Genomic DNA, 19,512 nt, shown 5'->3' with positions numbered 1-19,512 from the left:
AATGTACTTGTGAAACACGCACACACAAAACACAAACACACACCAAATCTTGTGTTCAACAAACCATCTCAGGTCAGTCTACCACTTTATAGATGGCAAAGCTGAGCACGTCTTCAGAATGGAAGGGGAACATCAGAGGCTCTGATTAGACATCTTAGGTTATTGTTTGTTAGCACCTCTTTGCCCTTTGGAGAGCATTTAGGTCCCAGGCCAAAACAAAGCAAGCAGAAAAGAAAAATCATGGCTCACTACCGAGGCCCGCCAACCCCACTGTGGTTCCATGAAGGACCAAGATGGGAAAGAAAAATCATGGCTCACTACTGAGACCCGCCAACCCCACTGTGGTTCCATGAAGGACCAAGATGGGGATGATCCAGGCCCCATAGCAACTTCTCCCACGACAGCAGGGCTGAACCAGCGTCATGCCAGTCTTCGGAGGGGACTGATTTTCAAGGAAACTTTGCTTCCCTGAATGATTTGTTTTTAAAAGACAACATGCTTTGTTGAGATAACCCAGAAATGAATCAGAACCTCCATCACCTTTTCCCCCAGAGCTCAGATAATCAGCATTTAAGGAAGCCAGCCTTGGGACATATCACCCTATGTGATAGAAGTATAAAGGTGATTTAGAATTTGATGACTTCTATCATTTTCTTTACATTTTCCCAGGAGTGCATCAGCCATAAATATTAAAGCAGTCCTATATCATATTGTAGTTAATACATACTTATTTTAGTTCCCACCACTGAAGCCCTGAGGTAAAGAATGACAAAGATAATAGAATTCTGCCTTCCTTTCTCTCTCTCGCTGTCTCTCTCTCTCGTTTCCCTTCCTCATAAATACTTTAACATTTTCTTTATGAGGCTCACATAAGAAGTGAGTATAGACACAAGGAAGGAAAACGAGACCCCAGCTAGGCACTGTTGACACATTTCCTGTTGTAGAAGAATCATTTCCAATGAGCCGGTAATTTACCTGCTTCCCAAAGAAATGCCAGTTACCATGTGACACCCAATGGAATGCGCTGCCTGACTCACCTCCTACTAACTATCAGCAGGATCTAAACTGACTCCTTCCCACCATCACCCCCTTTGTCCTTCCCCTTTCCCTCCTGTCCCCCCGGAACCCTTCCTTTGCCCACTTTTCCTTGTCCCCTGGCTCCCTTTCCTTCACACCCAGAAGGACAACTACGACCAAGGAGACAAGAAAAGCTGAGACCATTTTTTTTATATGAGAAATATACAATCTACCATAGTCCCGTCAAATGCCACCATGGCGGGACTGGGCTGCATGTATCAGGAGTGATGGGGAATGATTTTAAAGGCTGTGCTCCAAATGACAAACCAACCTACCGACCCAGTCGACACACTCTCTCTCTTGTTGTCCCTACAGGAAAACCATAAGGGTTAAAATAGTAGATGAGGAGGAATACGAAAGGCAAGAGAATTTCTTCATTGTCCTTGGTGAACCGAAATGGATGGAACGTGGAATATCAGGTGTGAGATTCTTTAAAAAACAAAACAAAATAAAACGACAACAACAAAAAGAAAGATAAAAAAAATTTAACTGAAAAGCAACAGCAGCAAAAAGCAACTCTATTTTTCACCCCCCATTTTCTTCCCTTTTCCTTTTTCCTCTTTTTGACCAATGGACTTTTTTATTCTTTTCCCTCCTGTATTCTCGCTCTCACCCTGTTTCGGTGTCATCTCTGCCTTCTTAGCCTTAGCTGATTACCAAGTCCTCCTTTCCCACCTTCTGGACAGCGCTGCAGCCTGAACTCCTCATTACCCTACTGAGTTACTTCCTTCCGCCTTGTGCTCCAATGATCTGATCACCACTGTCCCCTGCACTCTCCCCCACAGCCCCCACACATACATGTAACCTGTAAATGTGGAAACTCCTTGGGGGGTGGGGAGGAGAAGAAAAAGAAAGGAATGTGATGCCATGCATGTCTGTGCCCCTTCCCTGCCTTCTTCCCCTCCCACCCCTTACCCTCAAGCCTGGATTGAATGGGGAAGGGTCTGGGCTGGGGGCTGGGGCCCATGTTGCAATGATGCTTTGACAGTTTTCTGCTGCATTCCCCAACCTTCCTTGAGTGCTTGGCAGGTTATTCACTTGCAGAGGGGTTCATAGGCCCCTCTGCCCTTCATGGAGGTAAGTGTTTTATCTGACTATTTCACAGTTGGGGAGACCATGGTATGAAAGGGTATACCAATTGTCAGAGCCCACAGCTTCTGAGACCTCTCTGAGAGACAGCTGGCTTCTGAGGTGGTCATACAATCTGGAGTCCTGAACTATTCTTCCTCCACTTGATATCCATCCCATCTCATTCCACCTCTATTCCTAGCCCAAGGTAGAGAACTTTATTTAGACTACTTGAGGACAGTGCAATCCCTAAAGCAGAAAATTGAGAGTCTGCAAAAAGAAGGAAGTAATTCCAGGTATGGGAATCTCCCCAGCCAGAGGGCCTCGGAAAAGGAATGACATTGAGCAGGCCCAGAGTGTTGACTCAATGGGTTTTCTAATAGAAGGGCCTCTAAATGGTGTAGTTGGTATTGATCCCTGAGAAGCAGGACGGCCCACAGGAGTCTGCCTTTGCTTGGCACCTGCAAATAGGCATGTCACCCAGATCCCAAGATAACCCTCATCCCGCACCAGAGAAGTGGCCTCATCTCCTCTCTTCCTGAAGACATGCATCTTGGAATACCTGCTAGGGCTCCATTACTCAGGGACTGATTATGTTGCAACCAAGGAAGATGTAAGGAAAGATTTCCTCCCTTGAAGAAAATGATTGGAAACCACTACTTCAGAAGTGTTGGAGGAATCTATGTGGGAATGGAAAAGGATGCTCTTGGGAAATACCAAGAGAAGGACTTTCACACTCCCCTTCAGAAGAGGTATGCTTCTGGGACCCTCATGGAAGATGGAACAGTGAGACCCACTTGTTTTTCAAAAAAGGATGATTATTCTTCAGTTATTTCATATTCACATGACAGAGAGCAGCATAAAGCCTTTCATTCAAGGACAGCTGCTAAGAAATCCAGCAACTGTACTCCTGAAGGCTATCGACAGGTATGATTGATCAGTTCTCACTGTCTTCTGGGGACTCTCTCTGCAAATCTGACCAGTTCTATGTCCACCCAGGTCTGGATATGCCTAGTGTTCTAGAGACAAAAGCTATCTCCATCTTCCATTACTCATCTTTCCCTCGCCACCTGATAAGATGTCGCCATGAACCTGACTTCCAGAGTGCAGGAAAAAAAAAATCTCTAGTTCCATTGCTTAGATTATGTTCCTGCCGATCCTCCAGTTACTACCGAATATTCCCAGAAATCATCTCAACACCTGCCCTACCTCATTCCCACCTCCCTTGTATCCATTGTAAACTAGCTTAATCAATTTCCACAGTCTCTGCTACTTAGGTGCAAATGAAAGCAGCACAAATGATCAGGGTAGCTGGAAAGAAGGCAGTGGCTCCAGACAAGAAGAATGGGTTACAAGTCCACCCATGACTTTATTCCACCATTAAAGAGGCTTTTCTTTTCTGCCTCCCCAATAAACCCTGATCAATAGCAGGACAGAGAGTGACCCAAGATACACCTTGTGCTCTTCAAGAGACTCAGCCAAATGCAAAAATGCCTTTGTCTACTCTCCATTTGAGACTCTCCCACCACCCCCACCCCCTTTTCTGAACTGGGCTCTTTGTCCAACGAGATTTCAGCAAAGGCTTAGTGGAGCTTAGTCCTGGAGAGGGAGTAGGTGAGCAGACAGGTATCCTCCAGATCTTCCCGGTGACCAAGATGCCAAAATGGAAGATGCCAATAGGAAATATGTGCATTTCCAGACGTGGTCTCTTGTCTAATTTCAGTTTCTTCAGATTTTCCCATATTTTGGCATTAGACCATAAGGTAAAAGGTCATACAACTTGATTGTCTAGACTCAGAATCAAATGAAAACCCGTCCTGATTTTCAGAATTCCCTGGTGTTCTCAGGGTGAGAAGCTGTACAGTAGAAATTGCTTTTCATTATCACTGCTGCATGGGAGAGTCTCAGGCACTCAGAACAGCATAGACTTTGCATGGTCAAAATGACAATTGCATTACAAAAAAAAAAAAAAAAAAGCCTGTATTTGAAATAGCAGATTCTATTCTTGGCAAACAAAACAGACTTGAGAGGTGAAATTAAATGCTCTAGATGAGCTAGAGGAGGGGAAAAGGGAGGATGAATAGGAAACACGGTTGCCCTGGCATAGAGTAAACACCCGAGTCCAGAAGTAGGCATCTGAGATCAACACTGAGCAGCATGGTCAAGGCTATTGGGCCTGGACACTGAAAGCCTCATGTGGAAAGGATAGCATTCTCCCCCAGTCATAGGGCCTGTTCGTGCCCCCTCTTACCACATCAATGGGCTCACCCTGACAAGCTGCCCAGATGCTTCCAACTACTCACAGAACTATGCTAGTTCCTGTATGTCCCTGGGGTATGTGAGCAGGGATAAATGATGCTCACCTGACCCTGGGGATCAATACAGGGGAAAGTTCAGCTGCAGATTCTCTCAGCAGCAGCAGCAGCAGGAAAAACACCCTGGAGGTATTATGTCACTCAGAATTGGCCTATCTGGATCTTGCTGACCCATCTATAACTGCTAAATGGAAAGTCTCAAATCATGTAGACAATGACCAGAGAGTAGTACAACTCTAGCTGACTGCAAGCCCTCTCACTGTGTTAGAGATGAGCCTGGTGTTGGGAGGGACATCTGAGTGAAAATCAGGGCAGCAGGGACCTTTTTGGAAGAGCTACCCCTTGTCTTGCCAACATGGGTACACTAATGTGTTCAGGTTTCTGGTTTCCACTGCAACTTGGGGGCCAGGAGAGGCTCTTCCATGTAGATCCATAGAAGGAGCAGAATGAACAAGCTTTCTTGCTATCTATCTATCTGTCTATCTGTCATCCTTCTATCTATCTCAATATAGCAACGAGATTCACTCATCAATTACTCCCTTGGACTTCCATATGGGAGAAAGCAGAAAGTCAACCTGTTGGCCCTGTTTATGTACTGTAGAGATTCTTGATCCACATGTGTCTTCAGTGGTTGCAACTGTGCGATGATGGATCATAGACCTGAGTTGCCTTCCTAGAGATTTTTAGAGGAAACAATTCACAGACACCACCCCCACTCCTTCCTCAGCACCATCAGTCACCAGCCGTACCAAGACTATGTGGTAGGATGTGCCCAGACTTTTATTTGATAAGAGCTAGGGAGTGTGGGGCTGTGCTAAGACACCAATGAGATGAAAATGTGGTATGTCACAAGAATTTTTTAACATAAATACAGTCCAGGGGCTAGGGATGCCCTGTGTTAGGTACGTCTAACCCAGCTTCCCAGTCCATGTAGGGGCCTTGCTATTTGTCATCTTTCATCTACAAATAGCTTTCGGTATGACTCTGGTTTAGCCTGTCCTTTCTGGAACAAAAAGACCAGCATCCAGAGATGCAGCACCACTGGATCTATTACAATTGCCAAAATATGTGGCAAAAAACAAAGCTTTATTGAACACCTCCTAGTTGCAGTGACTTTGCTGGGCACAGGTAATACAAATGGTAGGTGTCCCTGGCCCTAACCTCCAGGCTGTATCTATAAAAAGATAAACCATTCAAAAAAATACTCTGCAGAACATAGCTTTTCACTAGGTCATTCTTTGAGGGGAACTCAAAAGTTCTGGCCAGTGTGGTAGCTAGGAAGCTATTTGTGGCCATGGAAATGTTACAGTCCCTGAGAAGCTAAGCATGATCTGATTATAAGGTTAGGGATAGAAGCCGTGGGACTGAGCACTGTTCACTATTTTATGCCACTGCCCACGCTGAACTCCTGTTCAAGCCCCAGCGTCATATTCTCCACTGACAAGCCAGCTACGCTGGCAAGGTTGCGACCTCTACAGTTTTCCTGGTAACTGGATTCTCATTCCTTCACAGATATGATATGGTATATGATATGATATGATAGCCTGATAACCTGATATGATAACCTGATTCCTTAGAAGATCATGAATGACCAACTCTGTCCCTGCTCCACTCAAATGGTCCTCCCATCCTCATTGCTTTTTCCCTAGTCCCCAAGAGTTACAGGGAAGGTCCGGGGGGAAAGTCAGGCTGCAGGGCTCTGGTGCTCAGCAGTCCCTCCAGTGGCTCATACCTCTTGCTGCTGCTGCTGTTGCGCATGCTCCAAATGCTGCCTTTTGCATGTGGCCGCAGAGCTCTCACCCACTAAGCTCACTGCTTTCCTTATACTGCTGCAACCACAAAGCCTGGGGACACTTTCAAGATGGGACCTTAATGCTCTTTCCTTTTCTTTCTTCCCCTTGTCTGGTATCCATTTGCAAACAGCGCTCCTGTTGTCTCCAGGTAAGAGGTGTCTTGCCCCATCTTTTCTACTTCTTGCCAGTGCCATTATTTAGTTTAAGACCAATGTCCTTTGATTTATTTAATAGGAACTGCGGGCTCGAGCTAACCTGACAAGTTCTCCTAAGGACTGAGAGGTTTATTTCCCTACTTGAAGTAATTGTGAGGAAGTTGACAATTCACTGAGCACCACTTTTGTCAGCAGTTGTGGGTGAAGGCATAGCTGGTCTTCTCTAGGACCAGGAAGAGAGTTGAAACTTACCAAAGAGATAGTGGGTCAAGACTTCTGAGTCTTAATCATCTGTCATCTCATGTTGTGGGGCAGGAGCGGATAGGGTCATGATGGGATTCGAAAGAAAATACTTTGATCTTGAGGGAACCGGGGAAAAACAACCAGGAGCTGCTGTGAGAACATGAAACGCACTTTTAAATTTTTTTTTTTTCCAACGTTTTTTATTTATTTTTGGGACAGAGAGAGACAGAGCATGAACGGGGGAGGGGCAGAGAGAGAGGGAGACACAGAATCGGAAACAGGCTCCAGGCTCCGAGCCATCGGCCCAGAGCCCGACGCGGGGCTCGAACTCACGGACCGTGAGATCGTGACCTGGCTGAAGTCGGACGCTTAACCGACTGCGCCACCCAGGAGCCCCTGAAACGCACTTTTTAAAGAATCTGGAATTTTACTGATCCTGGAGATGTTGCATCTCATTACAGCTGAGACCTAAATTGCTAGAACTTTGGTTCATTTGTCATTTACCCTTGAAGTCACAGGTGCCGTGAACAAGAAGAAGAATTAGGATATGATGGGTGGTGGGGACAATTATCTGGCTGAAAATAGAAATCTTGGAGAATTTCTGTGGACATATTCGCATGCAGAATCTAGGTTCTGTTGTAGGACATACACCTTCTTTGAGAGCATGCTTGCATCAGTGGAATCAGATCATAAACAACATCCAACTTCGCGAGCAGATAGACAAGCATTTCCAGCATATCAGTAATACTCTAACTCTCAGTATAGACAGCGTGAACTATACCAGATGTCTCAATGTAAGTTAAGATAACATTTTAAATTTCATCAGGTCTTTGAGCATGCAAAAAATTTTTAAGAGCATTTGAGAAGCAAAACAACTTACAGAATTCGCTAGTATTCAAAATTACATACAGGCTGCAGCCTCGTTTTGAGAAGGGGCAGTGTAAGGACATTTGCCTTCTTGGCAGCCTTATACAAGAATAACAATATAAATAGGGAAACCCCTACATTTTTACTTTCTGGAAAACAAAATGACTCTAGCTTCCTTGGCCACTTGCTTCCTCTCTAGACCAACAGGATAAGAACTACCTCTGACTCCATATTTTCCACTCTTCCCCCAGGGTATTAATGCCATGGCATTGGGAGTTACTTCTCCACTTACCTTCTTGCCTGAGAAGGTGTTTGAGCTTCTTTGTTACAACTCTTGCTTCTATGCACCCCCACCGCCAACCACACACATATGCACACAAGAAAGTTTGTGATTTAATTTAGGCTTTCTTGTACTTTTAACATATTTGTTAAAATACCAGTAGAAACCGAAATAGGAAAAGAAGGTGTCATTTTCTAGATCTTTGAGTCTGTAAACTTTTCATTTAGGAGCCCATGGTTAGACTTAAAATTCATGGTAAATCTCCAATTCTTGTTTCAATTTTCCTGGGTGGACAGGCAAACATGGTTAACAATGCCTGGTGGTAAAAGATGGAGAGTAGATACGCTTCGTTCTGAGCTACCCCGCCAAGCTCAGGAACCTGGGAGTGAGGGCGTTAGTTAAATTGCCCCATTTCTTCCTGAGGATGCCTGTAGAGCATTCACAACATCTATTCTTGTCTGGCCTGGCAAGTTCTTTGTTCCTCCAATATTTGTTCAATCTTTCATCCTATTCATATTCTCTCTCTATCACTCTCTCTCTCTTCCCCCTCCCCCTTTTCTGAGATCTGAGAGTTTGTTCAGTCAGCCCAAATGTCAAAATCACCTATCATTTATTCTCTTCACTTGAAATTCTCAGTAATTACATAAACAAATTATCAGAATCATTATGGTCTTTTAGATTTGAGACTTATCACTCTGTCAAGAAATTAATTTAAATGTAAAGGAATGATAATTATAAAAATAGGAAAAGGCAGGAATTACTACCAAACCAAGACACTAAATCAGAGTTGATTTAAAGGCATGTGAATCAATCACTTAACCGATCTATATGGAGTACCTCTGTGGAGCTATGGGAGAGCCAAAGATAAAGGATTGGTATTTGTCAAAGAGATTTTTGCAAAAAGCTAGATGGAAAAACTGACTATCACCACAGGGGTGGACAGGTCAGTAGGTAGATCAATATCTTGCCAGATGGATGTAGTGCCAGATTGATAGCTAGACACGGGGTTAGACAGGTACATTTATATGTCACTGGAGAGCTCATTATATTGGTATAATAAAGTTCTTGTGGCACATGTAAAGTATGACATGGGGGAATTGGGGAGGGAGGAATAGAATAATACGGTCACTGCTAGGATAGCCATTGTGATATGGTGCCAAAATGTAAAGTCGAGGGAAGAAAAAAGTACCCATGGTTTTAAAGAATCTGAGTCTTTTCCTAAAGGCTTTTTCTCAGAGCGGCTTGCAGTCTGGCTTCTAGGATCACTGACTTCATAGCCAGAACCCTGGATGCACCCAGATTTACCTTCATAATTAACTCATTAAAAACTCAGAATCAATGAATTGAATAAAATCAGGCTGCTAGAGGGTGTCTGTTTACTTAGAAATAGACAGGACATTGATCCTTGAGAAATAATTGCTTCCGAAAGCCGTCACCAACACTACCGGGAGGACAGCACCACGGACAGCTCCCAAACATTTTGGGATTGCCTTCTGTGTTTGTTGCCAGAAGCACTGAGTAAAACAGCCAGCTCAGGAATCGTCCACATACTTTCTTACCATCTTCATTCATGACAACTAAGAAAATCCTTATGTAAAACAGCCTCTCTAGTAACTTATACTCTTGGCTTATCGTCTTTCCAGTGAATTCCTTTCCTTGCAACTTCAAGAGCTCGAGTCTCACCTGTCCCTATGCTTCAGCGATTCCCAAGTTAGAGAGAAAAGAAGACCTCCCTGGCCTCTGACCCACTTTGTCCTTGAGATTATCCAAGGACCAAAGGATTTCCGTAGGAGATTCACTGTGTGGAATGAAAGCAATTAAGGAACTCAATAAAAGAATTAATTGCATGTAAGAATGTGGACTTGGAAGGAAAGATGTTTAAATGATCTCTGAAAGAAACAGTCTGCCAAGAGCAATTTCCTAATCAAAGGGGAATAAAAAGATTCAATCTCTATTTCACTCTAATCCAGAAAACATGTCTTCATGGTGAAGTGGTCTCAAAATGGACTCACCAGCTGAAGTGGAAAATTTTTCCCACCATTCAACATGAGAAGGGACCACTGGTAAATGAGTCAAGATGCTGAGGGATACAGGGAATGCCTCAAAAGAAAGTAAAGGAAGAGCTTCCTCTGGATTTTGATTGAACAAGTATTTCTGTTCCAGAAGAAATGGGCCTGGTTCCTACAGAAATCCTGGGGATCTTTCATTGGAAAATCATGAAATCTTTCAGGAAATCTTCCAAGTTCTCATTATGAGGATGACATTCACTTGTATGGAGTGTAGATATTCCTCCTTTCTCCTTTATAGAGGGCACAACCCCAGTGGTGTTGGAAACAGATGTTAATGGGAACCAGTAGACATACCCTTTGGATTAACGTGTGGTTCTGACCCCCAAGAATTTTTACATTAAGTAGTTGAACGGTCGGGCCCAGTAATTCAAAACTGTTAAAGCCTTTTGTTCCCAACTCTCCAATATCTCACCAGATGACATGGTGACTTTACTAGGTGCTGTTTCTCCAAAGGTCTTTGGATCAGGTTGCTCACCCCGGTATAAAATGGAAATAGGAATGTTTATCCCAGGCCTGAAAGGGACCCTCTCATGGTCTGATGGCTATAAAATGTTCAGCATGGTGTAGAAAGAGTCACTAAAAAGTACACAAAGGACCCATTCTCAAGAGCAGTTTGCTTTGTGCCCACTACCCATGCCTCACACTCTGACCTTTAGACTCCTAGGGAGTGGCGAATGTGCTAAAGCTAGTCTGATTTTGTTTTGTTGCAGAGGTGACAGACAGGAAGCTGACTGTGGAGGAAGAGGAGGCCAAGAGGATAGCAGAAATGGGAAAGCCAGTACTGGGCGAACACCCCAAACTAGAGGTCATCATTGAAGAGTCCTTTGAGTTCAAGGTCAGGCTATAAGTGAGCTCAAATTGAATAATAGGGTAATGTGGTGGGAGATAGAAGTTCTGTTCCAGGTTCACCACTGAATGTGTGAAGTTGAAACTGAACAAATCATTTAACCACCCAGGGCCAGTCTCCCCATTTGTAACATGGAATGAATAGGGCTGGCCATTTAGATCCTAGGAATATTGGGAGGAAACAACATATAGAATAAATGGGCTATAAAGCCCCTGGATGTATTATCACTATTGTTAACTGCATTTTAAAAACAGAAATTCTAAAATTTTCTGCTCCGGGGCAAAGTTTATTGATCTCATTACCGTTACGCTCTACTGTATTGCTCTAAGTATCCAATATCCGTCATCACAACCAAAGAAAAGGGAAGTGGAAAGACTGACCCAGCAGATATCATCCAAGGCCATTACTTTGAGAATCCATGTGGACACGCCTGGAATGCAACAGTTCTGAGCGTTCTAACCTCATGATTCCAAGTTTTTCTCTCCCTGACAGAATACGGTGGACAAACTGATCAAGAAGACAAACCTGGCCATGGTTGTGGGGACCCATTCCTGGAGGGACCAGTTCATGGAGGCCATCACTGTCAGCGCAGGTAAGAGGGTCTCAAGACAGGCACTAGCCTCACTGGGAGAAACAGGCAACACCAGAGAAGGGAGAACACAGCCCCATCAGCAGCTACCAATTTCTGGGAAGGCTTCTGTGCCCCAGCTCTAGTCCTTGATGTTCGCCTGTTTCACTGGGTCACTTTGGAAAAGAATCATGGGGTAGCTAAAAAAGCATGGCTATTTCTGGTTTCAAATCCTGGCTCCACTGTGTGACCTGGAACAAGTTATCCTCCCTGAACCACAATTCCCTCATTCGAAAAAGGAACCATTTCGACCTTTCTCAGCAAAGTAAATAGAATGATAGCATCTGGTACCAACACAAACTGATTAAAATCCTGTTTCCATTATTACTTCCTCTCATTACTTTGGTCCTCCTTTTCTGTAAAATAGGGGACTCTTCTGATTAGACATGTGGGGGTCCGGAGTTTGTAAAATCTATGCCTTGATTTCTGACAGACCTCCACCCTGGATGATTCCAGACCTCTCCTTTGGCATGTACTGACAGATTCCCTCAGTGGTGGCCCACAGCACAGCCAGGGTCCCAGGCAAGGTCTCACCGCCACCGCCAATAGCGCCTCCTGGCATCACCAAGGCCCCCTTGTACTGCCCAGCTCCACCAGCCTTGTCTGCTTTCGTGAGGCTTTGTCGTCATAGCAACAACCCACAGGGTCATATCCCTAAGGCCCCAGAGCCAGAGCAGAAGTACGGCCAGGAAGACAGGGTGGCTGTGGCCACCGCGGCTGCCCCACTTTTCATGTCGCCCGCTTCAGATACTCCCAGTTTCCCCTCTGGTGACCTTGCTTTGACCCTACAGAGACAGTAAACAGAATATAGGCCACGTCATGTAATCCCCTCCTTTCTCAGAGGGGGGAACTGAGGTTCAGAAACAAGAGGTGATTTACCCCCAGCTTATGGATGCTCTTCCTGGCAAAGCTGTGACTGGAACTCAAGCGTCCTAACTCCTCCTCTTTCACAACCCAGCTTCCTCCGATGGTGTCAAAACCTTACAGAGGTTGCCCTGGACAAGGAGCCAGCGTGCCTCAGCGCATCCTCTTCTCCCGGACTGCTGAATGGGCAACTCTGCCCACATTTCCTGGCAAGGACCATGGGGCCCATGCCTGCTCTGTCCCATGGGATATTTGGAGGGTGGCGCGGGCTCTCTGGTATGCCTGCATGATCTGGAATGACAGCCGCCCCTCTGGGGACGGATAACAACCAGAACCACGAGGTTATTGCAGCAGGCATATCAGGAAAATTAGGCACTCCACCGGTGTCCGGCGAAGAGGGGACACACAGCTGATTTCGCTGTTCTTCACGCAGGCAACCTGACGCAGCCGGCTCCACTCTCCTCTGCTTCATTGCCTTGGCCCTCCTGTGTTCTTCCCCCAGTCTCTTTCTCTCTCTCTCCCTTTTCTCCCTATTCCCCTGTCCTCTGTTTCCCAGTCTCCCGCGGTGCCCTGCATTCACATCGACCAGTGGGGCACCCCAACTCAGGTCCCGTTTCCCAGCTGTTTTCTGGTGCCCGTGCCCTGGCCCACACCACTCCTCAGGAGAGAGCTGAGGTCTCCTGCCAGCCAGTAATGCTTGTCATGTGGGTTGACTCGACTTCCTCCTGAGTGGGGATCTGACCTTGCTGCCCTCTCCTGGGCCTGTTTTCTCTTGTCTCCAGCAGGGGACGAGGATGAGGACGAGTCAGGAGAGGAGAGGCTGCCATCCTGCTTTGACTACGTCATGCACTTTCTGACGGTCTTCTGGAAGGTGCTGTTTGCCTGCGTGCCCCCCACAGAGTACTGCCATGGCTGGGCCTGCTTCGTTGTGTCCATTCTCATCATTGGCATGCTCACAGCCATAATCGGGGACCTGGCCTCCCACTTCGGCTGCACCATTGGCCTCAAGGACTCAGTCACGGCTGTTGTGTTTGTGGCATTCGGCACCTCTGTGCCAGGTAAGAGTGAGGGGTGCTCGGGTTTGCAAAGAGGATATTCCCGGGGTCAGGTGACCCCTACACTTTGCCTCATTATCTTCCTTGCTGTCTCAGATCTGAGCTTAACAGAGCCTCTGCCCCCTAAGGTGCACAAAAGTCAAAGGGATTCCTGATGATATTGCCAACGAGGGCTAACATTTCTTGAGTACTTCTGATGTGTCACCCACTGTGTATGCTAAGCAGTTGACACGTTTTATCCCTGTGATGCTCACCAAAACCCTATTTACTAGACATAGTTGTCATCCCCACGTGACAGATGAGAAAACTGCAGCGCACAGAGTTAAGTCAACTGCCCGTGTAAGTGGTCCACTCTCTTAACCTCCACGTTGTATGAGCGCCACAAACAACGTAATTCAAAGAACATAGATTCTGCTCTTCTTCCATTTCCCTCTGGCAGTCTCTGAGATAGAAGTTTGGCCCAGTTGAAGATGCCACGTTCGAAATGTTTCCAAGCGTTCTTGGTCTCCTCCTTTCGAGGGACACCTGTGGGGTACAAAGCGTCTCCTGGCGGCACAGGAGAGGCAGCTTTAGTGAGCTGTTGTCCTTGCATGTGATGAACTACACCTTCTTTTTTTCTCTTATAAACACCCAAAGGCGAACAGGAACAGGCATGAATTTATTCGTTCATTAGACAAATATTTACTGAGCCCGATGCAGTTTTGTGCTAGTTGTTGAGGCAATCGTGGGAGGCAGGGCAGACGTGCTCCCCTCTCTGAGTGGAGTCTGTCAGCTAGTGACAGAAACCATACTCAACTACTGCGGTTGAAACCATCTCGATAAGTTCAATGAAGGGCAAGTAGAGATGCTGTGCAAGCATAAAACAGGGGGCCTGGCCTGGATCAGGGATGGCTTCCAAGAGAGGCTTATGGAAGCTGGGCTGGAATGACAAGGAGCAGTTAGTAGGCAGAGGGCTGGGTTAGCTTGGGCTTCTTACTTGGTTCAGTTGGGTGTCCAAGGCATCTGAACCTGAACTCCTGCCAGGGTGCCTCCCCACTGCCACAGCAAGGAAGAGAGAGCATCCTCTGACAAGCGGGTTCAGCTGAGTCCCATCAGACAGGACCCTGCTGGCTGCACCTAGGGAACCCCTTCCCGGACTGAGAGAACACATCCTTTTGGAGGGTAGCTAAATTGACATCACCCTCCAGGAAAACCTCTTCCCCAAGCCCCAGCACAGAGCAGTGGGATTATGTCTACATTAGTGATGCAAGAGAGTTGGCTCTCCTGGAAATGTGTTGGGTGGTGGGAAATTAGACAGATGATCCATGGAAGGCTTTGTGGAGGAGATGCCCTGTGATCCCTGTTCTCCGGGCCTCCGGGGACTGGAACTATCAGAGGGGAAGGAGAAGAACTGTCACAGGGGAAAAGGAACACATGTGGGTAGAAAGTGCAGAGGATCAGAGGTGAAAAATCAAGGTCATAGGCAAGAAAAGGCAAGAGGTTTTCTCTAGGAGATCTGAGAAAATTGGCAACAAGGAGGCAAGCCAGGACAAGCGGGCAAGGAGGGAGCTTGGGGCACTTCCAAGTCCTTGCAGTTGGTCCAGGGAGCAGCTGGCAGCATTAGGGGCTTGAAAAAGGTTATGTGATGGTCCGCTTCGCTGATTTCGTGGCTTGGCCTGAAACTCTCTGGATGAAGGATGACGATAGACAGAGGACCCTTCCATGAGGTTTTTAGGGCCAAATGTCTTGTTAATTTCCCCTGTGACCTTGGGTAGTTTCCTTGACCCTTATTTTCCTTACCTGTGAAGTCAAAGGGTGGCTAGATGTCCCTGACAGTCCTTCCAATGCCTACAATCCATGCCAGCATCTGAAGTCAAACAGCTTGAGGGGCTCTGTGCCCCACATACTAACTACAAAGGCAGAGCCCTGTCTTCTTTGAGCCCATACCTCACGGTTCCCTGGTGTGTCCTCTGTCCCCGTAAATCCAGCACCTAACACACTGCTGAGTCCGGGGGCATCGGGTCACGACTGTGTTCCGTGAGAATGCCCCACGTGATGGTTATAATCAGGCATCTACACAAAGCAGCTTCCCAGGAGGCCAAGGTTCCCTGGGGGAGATGGTGGGATAGCAAACTCCCCTTACTAAAAAAATAACCCCAAAGGAACAGCAAGCCCACTCAGTAAATATCAGCACCAGCAGGCCCTTAGGGACTGTTCCCACTCCAGCAGATGAGGAACCCGAAGCCCAGAGAAGTGAGGTAACTTGTCCAAGGCCACACAGCCTATTGATGACAGAGCCCTTGCCTATCCTTCCTGAGCTCAGCCTTCTGGACACACAGTTGGGCCCTCCGCGTCTCAGGCTCCTTCCAGCTCCTGCTGTCTCTGCCCTTTTCCAGATATGTTTGCCAGCAAAGCCGCTGCCATCCAGGATATGTACTCAGATGCCTCCATCGGCAACGTCACGGGCAGCAACGCCATCAACGTCTTCCTGGGCATCGGCCTGGCCTGGTCCGTGGCCGCCATCTACTGGGCCCTGCAGGGACAGGAGTTCTACGTGTCCGCCGGCACGCTGGCCTTCTCCGTCACCCTCTTCACCATCTTCGCGTTCGTGTGCGTCAGTGTGCTCCTGTACCGTCGGCGGCCCCACCTGGGCGGGGAGCTGGGCGGCCCTCGTGGCTGCAAGCTGGCCACAACGTGGCTCTTTGTGAGCCTGTGGCTCCTCTACATACTCTTTGCCACGCTGGAGGCCTACTGCTACATCAGGGGGTTCTGAGCCACAACGCGGGGCCTCCGCAGCGCAGGCCCCGGACTCCTCCTGAGAGAAGGGCGCTTCGCCCCCCTCTCCGGGTGAGCAGCCCCCGCAGAGGCAGGGGCCCAGCCCCAGGAACCTCACCCGACCCAGGCCCCGGCCGCGGACTGAAAGGGCAGAGTCTTGACCAACCGAACAGAGTGGAGGAGACACCCACTTTACAAAGTATTTAATTCAGTACAAACCAACAACAGCAACAAATCCACCTCCTCTCCATCTTCCCACCCATGTCCCCGACCCACCGCAAAGGTCAGAGCCTCCCACCGCCTTTGGATTATTCCTTTGCTTCTCCTTCCCCGGGGACAGGGCGTCCCCTGTCTGTCCGGTCCCGCTCATCCCTGCTCTCTGACTCGGCTGGCCAGGATGGAAATGAGGCCTATCCGTGTGGCTGCTTTGGGGCTCCCTTTTCGTTTCGTGGTAGTCATTGTTGCGGTTGCTTCCGTTTTCATTTTCCTGTCAGGTGTTGCTCACTGTTTGTTCGTTGTGTCTTTTCTTTCCGAAGTCAGTAACAGGTGCTGTGAAGGAGCTCGCGGTCTGAGCCAACAGGTAGACGCAAGGATTCTCAGCCGCACTCTCTCCCTCTTGCTGGGTCTCTCGGCTTCATCAGGGTCCTGCCCCCCAGGCTCCTTTTCTTCTGAGCGGGAGCGTGAGGGTGTTTGGGTGGAAGTATGTTTGCACACCTACGCAGGGCGCGGAAGAACGGGCTCGGCCTGAGACGGGGGCAGGAGGAGCCTTATGTGCTTATGTCCAGATCCAGTTTAAAACACAAGGTCATGGTTCCCTTCCCTGCCTTTCCAGTTGATTCTGTCCGCCTCGCTGTGTCTGCTGTGTCCGTGTCTTTATGTTTATCCTTCTGCAGGAAGACCCGCCAAGCAGGAGATGCGGGACAAAAATAGGAATGGTATGTGATGACAGAGGAGGGCAGCTGGGGAAACAAAAGGAGTAGATGGCTTCTCGAGTATCTTTGGCTTCGCATCGGAGGCAGAGAAGAGCTGTCCACCTAGCGAGATCTTTAAGAGGAAAGATTGTATTTAAAATGTCAGTGCTTCGGAGAAATGTCAGTTTCACCACCCCCTTGCTCTCTAACATGCCACACCAAGAGGTCTGACTGTATTTCTCGAGGTAATGCAAAAACTTAGAGGTTGGTAAGAAAACAAGGGCTCCTTCCACCTCTCCTGGACCCTCCAGTCACGTCTGAGAGCATTTTCTCAAGAGAAGAACTGGAATTTCTCATCTCTCCCACATTCCTGCTTGTTTTTAAACCTCATGAAGCTCTTTTTCCAGCCTGTGGGCCGTTTCTTGCCCCAGTAAAGAGGAATCTTAGTTGTTGTCATCCCATGGAGACTGGGTTTATAGAAAAAGAGATTGCCGTGGCCTACAGACCTTTTCCCAACAAATTTGAAAAGGACCTGGCTTTAAAACACACACACGCGTGCACACACACACACACATGAACACACATATGAAATCATCACAAAACTGCCCACAGATCTTTAGGCTTTCTGCATTGACATAAATACATTTTTTAAGGGGGAAAAAAAAAAGAAATTAAAAAACACCTGTTTAATTTTAAACACATTTTTTTAAGAAAAAAATAACTAAAAAAGAAACAGTGCTCATGTCATAAGCTATGTTGACAGTTGCCAGTGGAAATGTTGGGTTGGTTTAAAAAAAAAAAATAAAAGCTATACTTATATCTCTCTAAATACAGCTTGCTTCTCCCATGTTTCTTCAGGAAAAGGTCCAGGGGGCCACGTGGGGTTTCTTCTGGAGCAGATGTGGTTGAGGTGAAAGTGTCTTCTCCTATTTGTATCTCCTGTTGGCATCTGTTGTCCCCTCCGATGCTGGTGTGCCAGACCCAGTATTTTTAAAGCAAAAAAATCCTTCAGGGAAATGCCACCTGTCAGAAGCTAGACGTTTGGACACTGGGGTACAGAGGTAGCAGAACTGTGGTGATTACAGGAAAGAGCCTTTTGAATCAGAGAGGCATGGTGGGGCAGGAGTCCAGCCGGGCAAACGGCGCCCTGCATTGATCACCAAGAGGCGCATTCGTTCATGCGTTTACTCGTCGCCCATTCCACAGGTGGATTTTGAACACCTTCTATGCACCGATCTACACTCTGGTGGTACAAGGAAGACCTCAAGCAACTCATAGTCCAGAGGGGGAGGTAACACTTTTTTAACCAAGACTCTTTTGGTTAGGAGAAACAGAAGCCCATCAACTTAGCCCGAGAAGTGGAGGGGGGCAGTGCTGCAAAGGGCCGGTGGGGGCTCTCGTGGAAGCCAAGGCAGAACCATAGCTGGTGATGGGGTGCTGAAAGCCCTCAGGAACCAAGTCCGCTCTCCCCATTCCCCAAGTGGCATCGTCTCCCCGGTCCTCGCTTCCTTCTCTCCATCAGACCCAGCTGCTTCCCCTCCCTTCTGAGGTGCTCCCTCTACTGTGCTTGTCTGACACAGGGCCAGGCACCGCCACCAGCCCTGACACTGTGTCATGAGTGTACAGCTCCATTCCCCCAACCGACTGGGACATCCCTCTTTTTCTCTGAGCGTGAATTCTCAATGGAGTGAATGTGACCAATCCCCCCACCCCCATCCTCAAAGGGCCACTCCCAAAAGGCAGAATCCTCTGTAGCCGGCTGCATCATGGTGCTGGAGTGCCTGTGGATTGGTAGCTTTGTCCGAATTCCTGGTCTGAACAACTCAGGCAAGAAGAGGGTTGACAGCATTGTATGTGCTATTGCCCTTTCTGAAAAGCGAAGTGATGGGAAGGAGCCTCTGAAGCATATGAACCAGCAAGGTAGAAATAAAAATTACCTTTCTATGCCATGAGTGCTCTAGGAATGGCATAAACAGGTGCCATGGGAAACACCAACTCAGCCTGGAAGCACTGGGGAAATCATACGGGGAATATAACCTTTAAGTAGGGTCTTGAAGGAAGAATACAGTGATTACCTTGGTGAGGGGGTTTGGTGCTGAAGGAGAGGCAGAAGGAAGCGGCACGCTCCAGGGCACAGGGATAGAAGAGGATCTGGTGTGGTCCTGGAATAATGATGGTTGGCATGGCTGGCAGATAGAGTTCAAGAGGACACAGAACAACACAAGAAAGTAGGCGAGGAGAAGGGTTTGGCTAACGGGCTCGCTTCGTTCTTTGCCAGCCACCACGCTGACAATGAAAAATGCCCTTTAGCTGATTACATGGTAAGTGTAACGTCATGAAATCCATTCATACCTATCATTCCCCCCTTTTGAGTCATTTCTGGGTTATCTTGATGTTAGACTCTGTCAAGGGAGAAGCTGGGATAAACCAGAGAGAATGGGAAAGAGGGTTGAGAAGAAGAGCCTCGGAATCTGAAGACCTGGGGCCGGTCTAGATGCCACCACTGCTTAGTTCCATGGACTTGCACCGCTGTCTCCATCTGGGTCAGCTTCCTGAACTACACATAAGGTCCTAAGAGATGGCCTC

General features: G+C 47.5%; 1 protein-coding gene across 8 annotated transcripts in view; it reads left to right on the top strand.

Moving 5' to 3' along the window:
* SLC8A3 (solute carrier family 8 member A3) overlaps positions 1-17,755 on the top strand; it is a 147,600-nt gene extending 129,845 nt beyond the window's left edge. For 2 of the 8 annotated variants that reach the window (XM_058739487.1, XM_058739491.1), the window contains 6 exons: positions 1,393-1,496; positions 6,384-6,401; positions 10,578-10,702; positions 11,207-11,306; positions 12,989-13,264; positions 15,637-17,755. In XM_058739487.1, the coding sequence (XP_058595470.1) occupies positions 1,393-1,496; positions 6,384-6,401; positions 10,578-10,702; positions 11,207-11,306; positions 12,989-13,264; positions 15,637-16,013 (1,000 nt within the window). In that variant the 3' untranslated portion in view covers positions 16,014-17,755. The remainder of the gene's footprint in view (positions 1-1,392; positions 1,497-6,383; positions 6,402-10,577; positions 10,703-11,206; positions 11,307-12,988; positions 13,265-15,636) is intronic. The other 6 variants (XM_058739486.1, XM_058739485.1, XM_058739492.1 and 3 more) reach the window with 5 other exon arrangements.
* Positions 17,756-19,512: the final 1,757 nt, after the last annotated feature.

The sequence above is a fragment of the Neofelis nebulosa genome, chromosome 7 (genome assembly GCF_028018385.1).
Source record: "Neofelis nebulosa isolate mNeoNeb1 chromosome 7, mNeoNeb1.pri, whole genome shotgun sequence".
NCBI lineage: Eukaryota > Metazoa > Chordata > Mammalia > Carnivora > Felidae > Neofelis > Neofelis nebulosa.
This window is presented reverse-complemented; position numbering and strand designations above follow the sequence as displayed.